General features: G+C 41.0%; 1 protein-coding gene and 1 pseudogene across 1 annotated transcript; one reads left to right on the top strand and one right to left on the bottom strand.

Annotated features, from left to right (window-relative positions):
• Positions 1-2,929: 2,929 nt before the first annotated feature.
• Positions 2,930-3,758, bottom strand: LOC100940843 (ubiquitin-conjugating enzyme E2 L3-like). The gene is made up of 2 exons (XM_003794431.2): positions 3,732-3,758; positions 2,930-3,359 (listed from the first exon to the last, which is right to left on the bottom strand). The coding sequence occupies exons 1-2, from the start codon at positions 3,756-3,758 to the stop codon at positions 3,018-3,020; spliced, it is 369 nt and encodes a 122-aa protein (XP_003794479.1). The 3' UTR covers positions 2,930-3,017.
• A 5,745-nt stretch (positions 3,759-9,503) lies between these two features.
• LOC111726813 lies at positions 9,504-9,601 on the top strand (annotated as a pseudogene).
• The last annotated feature ends 413 nt before the right edge of the window (positions 9,602-10,014 follow it).

Below are 10,014 nucleotides of genomic sequence, written 5' to 3'. Positions count from 1 at the left end.
CAGGAGACTCGCTTGAGCCCAGGAGTTGGAGGCTGCTGTGAGCTGTAATGCCACGGCACTCTACCCAGGGGGACAGCTTGAGGCTCTGTCTCAAAATAAATAAATAAATAAATAAAATAGAGATGGAGGGATGTGCCCGTCGTCCACGCTCCTGCTAGGCAGCAGGGCTGGGATGATGCACCAAGCTTGCTGATTGCAGGTCTACCCTCAACCTGCCACCCCCGTTATTCTTCCACCTGCCAAGCTTGATCCAACCTGAAGGCCTCTGCCTAAGCTGCTCCCTCTACCTGAAATGCTCTTTCTGAATCTTCACATGCTTCGTGTGCCTCAGGACTCAGTTGAAATGTCACCCTCTCTGTGCAGTCCTCTCTGACCACTCTAGGTAAAGCAGCCACCTTGTCAAACTTGATCCCATTACCCTGGGTTTTGTGTATGTGTTTTTATTGCTATTTTTTGTTTGTATGGGATTCATTGAGGTATAAAGAATTACACTGATTGTATTTGGCAGATAAAGTCCCTCTTCTAATTATGTCCCACCCCAAGAGGTGTGCCATACACTGTGACTCCCCTACCGCCCTTTCCTCCCCTCTCCCCACTTACTCATTCCCCTACCCTTCTTATATTAGCTCCTCTACTGCCTTCATATAGAATAGAGTACACTAGATTCTTCATTCTCCATTGTTGTGATGCTTTACTAAGAAGAATGTGTTTCAACTCCATCTAGGTTAATACAAAAGATGTAAAGTCTCCATCTTTTTTAGTGGCTGAATAGTATTCCATGGTGTACATATACCACAGCTTGTTAATCCATTCCTGGGTTGGAACTGTCTGTCTTCTCTAGAGAAAGTTCTATTCATCTCTCTTGCCCAGGGCTATATGGGATTGTTGGCTCTTTTTTGTTGACCAATTTGAGTTCTCTATAGATCCTAGTTATAAAGCTTTTGTCTGATTCTTAATACGCAAATATCTTTTCCCATTCTGTCTGTTTGCTTTGGTTGTTGTTCCCTCAACTGTACAGAAGGTTTTCAGTTTAACTAAGTCCCATTTGTTTATTTTTGTACTGGCTGCAATTGCCATAGAGTCTTCTTCATAAAATCTTTCCCCAGGCCGATATCTTCAAGTGTTTTCCCCACACTCTCTTCAAGGATTTTTGTTCCATGCCTTAGATTTAAATCTTTTATCCAGCTTGACACCCATAGCAAAGTGGTTATGATGCCAGCCACATACACAGAAGCTGGTGGGTTCAAACCCGACCCCAGCTAGCTAACAACAATGACAACTGCAACAAAAAATAGCCAGGCATTGTGGTGGGCACCCGTAGTCCCAGCTACTTGGGAGGCTGAGGCAAGAGAATTGCTTAAGCCCAAGAATTTGAGGTTTCTGTGAGCTGTGACACCACGGCACTCTACCGAGGGCAACATAGTGAAACTCTGTCTCAAAGAAACAAAAATCTTTTATCCATCAGAATCAATTTTTGTAAGTGGTGAAAGGTCCAGACTCAGTCTTTTACATGTGGTTATATAGTTCCCCCAGCACCATGTATTGAATAGAGATTCTTTCCCCAGTGTGTGTTCTTGTTTGGTTTATCAAAGATCAGGTGGCTGTAAGATGTTAGTTTCATCTCATGGTTTTCTATTTGGTTCCAAATTTCAATTTCTCTATTTTTGTGCAAATACCATCACTATGGGATTGTAGTATAGCCAAAACTCTAGCAGGGTGATAACCCCCAGCTTTGTTTTTCTAAGAAATGCCTTGGCTATACAGGGTTTCTTCTGGTTCCATAGAAAACAAAGAATTAGTTTTTCCAAATCTTGAATGTATGATGATGGTATTTTAATGGGGATTTCATTAAATCTGTAGATTGCTTTGGGAAGTAGAGACATTTTAACAATGTTGGTTCTTCCCAGCCATGACCATGGTGTCTTCTTCTGTTTGTTAATATTTTCTGCTATTTCCTTTCTTAAGGTTTCATAATTTTCTTCAGAAAAGATATTTCCCTTCACCTCTTTTGTTATGTATAGTCCTAGGTATTTCATTTATTTTTCTTTTCTTTTTTTTAGAGACAGAGTCTCACTTTGTTGCCCTCAGTAGAGTGCTATGGTGTCACAGCTCACAGCAACCTCCAGCTCTTGGGCTTAGGGGAATCTCCTACCTCAGCCTCCCGAGTAGCTGGGACTACAGGTGCCCACCACAACACTGGCTATTTTTTATTGTATTTGGGCCAGGGCCGGGTTCAAACCCACCACCCCTGGTATATTGGGCCAGCGCCCTACTCACTGAGCCATGGGCACTGCCATGTATTTCATTTTCTTTGAAGCCACTATTAAGGGAATTGTGCCCTTGATTAGCTTCTCATCTTGGCTGTTATTGCTGTATACAAAGGCTACTGATTTGCGGACATTGATTTTATATCCTGAGACTTTACTGTATTTTTTGATCACTTCACAGAATCTTGTGATTGAGTCTTTGGGGTTCTCTAAGTATAAAATCACATCATTGGTAAAGAGTGAGAGTTTGACCTCCTCTGCTCCCATCTGGGTGCCCTTTATAGCCTTCTCTTGCCTGATCGTATTGGCTAGAACTTCCAGCACTATGTTGAATAGTAGTGTCAATAGAGGACAATCTTGTCTGGTTCCAGTTCTGAGTGGAAAAGCTTCCAGTTTTACTCCATTCAGTATTACATTAGCTGTGGGTTTGTAATAGATGGCTTTGATCGGATTAAGAAATGTGCCATCTATGCCTAAACTCTTAAGTGTTCTAATTAGAAAAGCATGCTGTATTTTATTGAATGCTTTTTCTACATGTATTTTTTTTTAGAGCATCTTAAATTTTTAATCCTTTCTTTACAGGTTACCTAGACCACTTTTGATTAAGAAAACTATAGAAAGTTAGTAACCACCACAAGCAAATGCCAGACGGTGGCCCGTGTCAATTTTCTAGAGTCCTGCTTTGCAGGGTGTCTGAATGCTCTGCTCAGGGTCTCTGCTCACACTTGCTGGAATCAATTGTGGCAGATTTTAGTCCACAGGTCGTTTTTCCCCATACTTCTTTGTAAACTCTTCAGTATTCTTACAGAATTTTTTACAGTCCTTACAGTACTCTTCAGCTAGGTCAGCCCATAGGGGGTACTCAGGCTGGGGCTCATTCACCAGGGCTATGAGGGACTGGATTACTTGGTCGGTTTTGGTTGCTGGCTTCCAGTTTTCAGCACTAATTACTGGCAGACAGACTTGCCCCTTTTCATTGATGTTCAGGTGATAGATCTTTGTTTTAAATGTGATCTTTGGTGGCCTGAATGGGTACTCTGCTGGAAAGTTGATCTGGATTCTGAAGGCCCCCTGATCATATGGAGGGTTGTCAGGAACAATAAGCCCTTGTCAAGGCAATAAATTAGCTTCATCAACCTGGGTGTCATGCACGTTTTTCATTCCACATTTGCAGATTTTTTTTTTTTTTTTTTTTGAGACAGAGCCTCAAGCTGTCCCCCTGGGTAGAGTGCCATGGCATTACAGCTCACAGCAACCTCCAACTCCTGGGCTCAAGCGAGTCTCTTGCCTCTCCCTCCCAAGTAGCTGGGACCACAGGCGCCCGCCACAACGCCCGGCTATTTTTTGGTTGCAGCCATCATTGTTGTTTGGCGGGTCCGGGCTGGGGATTCGAACCCACCACCTTAGGTGTACATGGCTGGCGCCTTAGGTGTACACGGCACATTTGCAGATTTCTTAAAGCTCCTTCATCAGCCTCCTGCTGGCTGCCATCTTGGATCTCTTTTTCTGCATCTATTGAGAGGATCATATGGTCTTTGTTTTTGCTACTGTTGACATGGTGAATTATGTTTATGGACTTGCATATGTTAAACCAGCCTTGCATCCCTGGGATGAAACCTACTTGATCATGATGTATGACTTTTTTAAAGAGAAGCTATATTATCTATTGGCTAGGATTTTACTGAGTATTTTTGCATCTATATTCATTAGTGAAATTGGTCTGACATTCTCCTTTTTTGCTTGGGTCTTTTCCTGGTTTTGGTATCAGAATAGTATTTGCTTCATAGAATGTGTTAGGGAAGATTCCCTCCTTCTCAATTTTTTTGGAATAGTTTCTGTAGAATTGGTATAAGCCCTTCTTTGAAGGTGTGATAGAATTCTGGTGTGAAGCCATCTGGACCAGAGCTTTTGGGTGGCTTTTGGGGGGCTCTTTTTGTTGTTGGGAGATTTTTTCATTGTTTCTTTGACCTCAATGCTTGAAATTGGTCTGTTCAGGAGATCTATTTCCTCTTGGTTAAATCTAGGGAGAGAGTGTGATTCTAAATATTAATCCATTTCCTCCATATTGCAAATTCTGAGCATAGAGTTTCTTGTAGTATTCAGAGATAATCTCTTGTATCTCTGTGGTATCTGCTGTTATTGTCCATTTATCATTTCTGATTGAGTTTACTAGAGATTTTGCTTTTCTGTTTCTAGTTAACCTGGACAAAGTTTTATTGATTTCATTTATTTTTTCAAGAAATGAACTTTTTGTTTTGTTAATTTTCTGAATGGTTTTTTGTTTTCAATTTCATTAATCTCTGATTTAATTTTGGTTATTTCTTTTCTTCTGCTAGGTTTAGGATGAGATTGTTCTTCTTTTTCCAATTCCATAAGATGGTTTGTGAGTTTATTAATGCTCTCTCTTTCTGTTTTTCTAATGTAGACATATAATATGATAAGTTTCGCTACTAGGACTGCTTTTGCCATATCCCACAGGTTTCAGTAACTTGTGTCTTCATTGTTGTTATGTTTGAGGAATTTAACAATTTCCTCTTTAATCTCTTCCTAAACCCAACTATCATTCAGCATAAGGTTGTTTAATTTCCAAGTCATTTTGTGGGGATGAACATTCTTGCTGGAGTTGAGTTGAGCTGTTATTGCCTTGTGGTCTGAGAAGATATAAGGTATAATTTTTATTCTTTTAATTTTGCTGTCGTTTGATTTGTATCCTCGAATGTGGCTGATTTTGGAGTATATACCATGGGCTAATGAGAAAAATATATATTCTTTAGCTCTGGGATGATGTGTTCTATATATGTCTATTAATCCCATTTGTTTGAACATCACATTTAAGTCCTTTGTATCTTTGTTTAGTTTCTGTTTTGAGGATCTGTCCAGTCTGTCAGAGGGATGTTAAAGTCCCTGACTATTATGGTGTTACAGGATATCATATTGCTCAGACCCATCAATGTCTGACTCATAAATCTGGGAACATTTAAGTTGGGTGCATAAATATTTAAAATTAAAATGTTTTCTTGTATTGTTCCTTTGACCAGTATGAAATGTCATCTTTGTCTTTCTTAACTTTAGTTGCTTTAAATCCACTTGTATCTGAAAATAAGATTGCAACTCCTATTTTCTTCTGGTGTCTATTTGCTTGAAATACTGTTTTCCATCCCTTAACCATGAGTCTTGATTTGTCCTTCAAGGCCAGATGTGTCTTCTAGAGACGGCATATGGATTGCTTGTGCTTTCTTATACAATCAGCCAGCTTGTGCCTCTTCAGTGGTGAATTCCATCCATTGACATTTCTTGAGAGAATTGATAAGTGTGGTGGAGTTCTATTCATCTTCTTTTGTGAAAATCCATTGTGTAGTTTTAGTCTTTGTGCCTTTGTGGACATTAACTTTTGACTTTAAGCTTCTGGCTGTTTACTTTGCTGATGGTCCATTGTGATGATCAGTGTTGAGAATAGGTCTAAGTATTTTCTGTAGAGCTGGTCTTGTGGCAAATTTCCTCAGTGCTTGTATATCTTCCAAATATTTGATTTCTCCATGAGTTTTGAAGATTATTGTAGCAGGATACAGAATTCTAGGCTGAAAATTGTTTGTTTTAAGAACGTTGAAGGTGTTCAAGCTCTTCTGGCTTGAAAGGTTTCAGTTGAAAAGTCTGCTGTCGGCTCGGCGCCTATAGCTCAACCGGCTAAGGCGCCAGCCACATACACCTAAGGTGGCGGGTTCGAATCCCTAGCCCAGACCCGCCAAACAACAATGATGGCTGCAACCAAAAAGTAGCCGGGCGTTGTGGCGGGCGCCTGTGGTCCCAGCTACTTGGGAGGCGGAGGCAGGAGACTCGCTTGAGCCCAGGAGTTGGAGGTTGCTGTGAGCTGTAATGCCATGGCACTCTGCTCAGGGGGACAGCTTGAGGCTCTGTCTCAAAAAAAAAAAAAAAAAAAAAAAAAGAAAAGTCTGCTGTCATCCTAATGGCTCTGCCTCTGTAGGTCAGTTAGCTCTTACTCCTGGCTGCTTGGAGAATTTTTTGTTTCATATTGAATTTGGACAGGTTCAATACAATGTGCCTTGGAGAGGCTCTATCTGAGCTGAGATGACCTGGGGATTGATATCCATCTGAAAGGAGTGTGTCAGGGTCTTTAGTAAAACTTGGGAAGTTTTCATGTATGATAGTCTCCAGCAGGGCTTCCATTCCCTTGGGACAACCTTCTTCCCCTTTAGGAATCCCTATTTTTCATATATTTGAATGCTTCACATAGTCTAATAATTCTTTAAGCACCTGTTCTGCTTTCTCTCTCTTCTTTTCTGCCTCTTTAACTACCTGGGCTAACTCAAAAACTTAATCCTCTAGCTCCAAGGTTTCTTCTCCATGGTCTAACCTATTTTTGTTACTTTCTACTGCATCTTTACATTCTCTGATTGTCTCCTTCATTTCCTTAAGCTCCATCATATCCTTTCTATATTCTATATATCTCTTGCCTAACTTTGGTTCTGTCTTTCCATTTTGTCATCCACTCCTTTTATTGTCTTTATCATCCATATTTTAAATTTCCTTTCTGTCAAGTCCATTAATTCTGTATAGGTGGAATCTTCAGCAATAGCTGCTTCATGGTCCCTTGGGGGAATTCCTCTGTTTTGGTTTTTCATGCTGCCTGAATTTTTCTGTTGGTTCCGCCTCATGTGTTCTTTCTTCTTGTTCGCCTCCTTGTCCTCCTTTTTCCATCTCACTGCCTCCTTTGCTTCAAACAGAAGTCCTTGCTCTGATGACAGTATGTTGAACTATGTTGCCAAGACACCAGGTGGCACTGTGGATTTTTTAAAAGACAGAGAGCACAGCCAGCAACCTCTATGGTCCTTATTTTAAACTTAGTTGCTTTTGGTGGTCACCTGATTGTTTCCTCAGCATTCAGACCCTGCCAGACTGGGATCTTATAGCTCACAAGAATCCTTCAGAGGCAGGTCTCACAATGCCCACTGACTCCAGTACCTGTGGGGTATGAGAGTCCCTTAGCCTGTCCCAAGAGTGTAGTTCTGATCTTGGCAAGCAGAATTAAGATGGCCATGCTTTAGGCCCCTGCTAAGACCTTCTCACGACATTCCCACAATGGCAGCCCCCTGGCCACAGAGACCTTCTCAGTATGGCGCCTTGCCAGCCACCAAACCTATGGCAAATCCACTTTAACCAGTATTCAAATCTGGTTGTTGTCTACTATTTGAGTCTTCCCACTCTTGGAAGCTTTCCACTCAATGCACAGCTTCCCCCAACAACTGAAACCTCCAGAAAGGCTTCTTCCCTTCCCAGATCATCACAGAGGGGCCAGTCAATCCCAACCAGTCACAATCACTTGTCTAATTCATCAGATTTCCACCACTCTGGATTCTATGCTGTATACAGCTCAACATCTCCTTCCTGTACTCCCTGAGCTATGAATCTGGGTAAGGTCCCTGTACCAGGTATGGTTGGGTTCTCTGTTTTTCCGCACTCATTCCAGGACAGAAGCTGAAGAATCCTTCTGGTCTACCATCTTGCTCTGCCCCCTCATCACCCTGTTTTATTCCTCCACTTAGCACCTACCCACCATTTGTTATCTTCACAAGCATCTGTTTGCTTTGTGTGAGCTGAGATTCTGGGTCTTGGGTTCTTTGCTTCTATCTGCAACACCCAGAGGGGTGCTGAGCACACAGCCGGTGCACAATAAACACCTGTGAATGACTGAATGGCTTCCCTACTGCCTCCAGCACACACTGAGATAGAGTCTGGAGAGAGCCTTGGCCTGAAGTCCAGAGAGCTGGACTCCAGTGGTATCTCTAATTAGCTAGGGGGCTGCTATCTGGGCAATCTCTATTCAGTTCCATTTCCAACCATCAGCTTGTCTTCAAGATGTCAGCAAAGTAGACATCTAGAGATCAGAAAGTAGAGATCTAGAGAACAGAAAACTTGCTGGGCCATAGGGACTCTGTCCATAAGACACTAGAGTTCAAAGGGTAAGAGGAGCACTCAGGCCTCAACAATCCCATCATTGTATCCTGAATTAACACAGTATACACTATCATGCCTATTACAGCTCAAAAACCGGGTAAATGTTTTAAGAAAAATTTACTAAACACCTAAATCCTATATCTTCTTACAGGGGAGAAGTTTATATTAATAAAGATACCAAGCTGGGGTCCCTCCAACTGTCCTAGTTTTTGTTTTTCAAGTTTTTATCTACTGCAGACCTCAAAGAAACCCCTTCAAAAAATAGAACTTTGTGGAGTGAGGTTTTGTAGTTAAAAAAAAAACCAACCAGAAGCTTTTGAAAATACCTAAATACAACTAAATAGGTCCTAAAATGGGTCATCATCAAGTATATTTAACCAGGAGCCAGAAGTAAGAACATATTTATTATTTAAGAACATCTTTTTCCTCTAAAATTTATAACTCCTATTTTTTCTAATTAATTGTCTTCTATAATTAATGGAAATGAAAATGTTCTCAAATATATAAGGAATATATTAGAACACCACCCTGAGATTTAGGAATTACGAAAAATACATTTAATATATTTAAAAATAAAATTAACAAATTTTAACCTGAGGCCCTGAGTCCATGATCAGAGTAAAGGAAACCACAAACCAGATCATGCTGTTTCCAGAACACTGTTCATATGTATGCATGTACATTTTTCTAGAAATGCCCACAGTTATCATCATCATCCAAAGATGATGGGCTCGACCACTGCTTCAGATAGAATCTGCTCTCACTCTTCTGCATGATAATGAAACAATAGTTATATATATTAAAGCATCTAAGAGGTCCACAGCTTGCAAATAAATAAATGTGCTCTGTTTAGGGAATTATGCTAATACATGTATGACCTTTGAGTGCTCTTCCAAAAATAATTTCCTTTTTTTTTTTTGGAGACAGAATCTTACTCAGTCACCGTTGGTAGAGTACCGTGGCATCATAGCTCATAGCAACATAGCAACCTCAAACTCTTGGGTTCTAGTGATTCTTTTGTCTCAGCCTCCTGGGTAGCTGGGACTACAGGCACCTACCACAACACTCAGTGAATTTTTCTATTTTTAGTAGAGACAGGGTGTTGATCTTGCTCAGTCTGGTTTCAAACTCCTGAGCTCAAGCAATCCACCCACCTCAGCCTCTCAGAGTGCTAGGATTACAGGAGTAAACCATGGCACTCTGCCCAAAAATAATTTCAGAGTTCAATATGGGTATCAGTAAAAGTCTCCAGGAGGCATTTCAGTGCTTGCTTTGGTAGCACATGTACTACAATTAGAACCATACAGAAAAGATGAGTATGGCCCCTGAGCAAGGATATTTCAGAAGGCAGCAGAATTTTCAATTGTCCAATGAGACCATTACTAGAACCACAAAACTGCGATGCTGGAAGGGACCACACAGCTCCAGGTATCCAGCACAGATGAGAAAACCACAGCCCGATGTGAGGGAAGAGGCCACAGTATCGTATTTCAGTGTTATGGGGGAGACACTACTGTGCAAGTACAAGGCACAGATACGACTTACAAATAAAAATGCAATTTGTGACCTTTGTGATCAAGTGCTTGGAGACCAGGGACTAGGTCTGACTATGTGTATAAAGGGCCAGGAGTGGAACATGTTCACGCTGGCCCCAAGGGACTTATATTATTGAGGCAATTATGACAGGACTCATGCTGACTAAGGTTGTATCCTCTGGCAATTTTTTTTTTTTTTTTTTTTACCATAAGTGCAATCTAAACATCTTTGGTGATCC

Source organism: Otolemur garnettii, unplaced genomic scaffold (assembly GCF_000181295.1).
Source record: "Otolemur garnettii isolate 467f Iridium unplaced genomic scaffold, OtoGar3 scaffold00081, whole genome shotgun sequence".
In the NCBI taxonomy this organism is placed as follows: domain Eukaryota; kingdom Metazoa; phylum Chordata; class Mammalia; order Primates; family Galagidae; genus Otolemur; species Otolemur garnettii.
Note: the sequence above shows the minus strand (reverse complement) of the source record. Positions and strands in the feature narration are given on the sequence as shown.

Bases quoted from the DNA above. Each gene is read 5' to 3' on its own strand.
- LOC100940843 (XM_003794431.2), bottom strand. From the start codon at position 3,758: ATGGCAGCCAGCAGGAGGCTGATGAAG. The intron at 3,360-3,731 runs GAGCTTTAAGAA...CTTATTGTTCCT, and splicing joins CCAGCAGGAGGCTGATGAAG to GACAACCCTCCATATGATCA.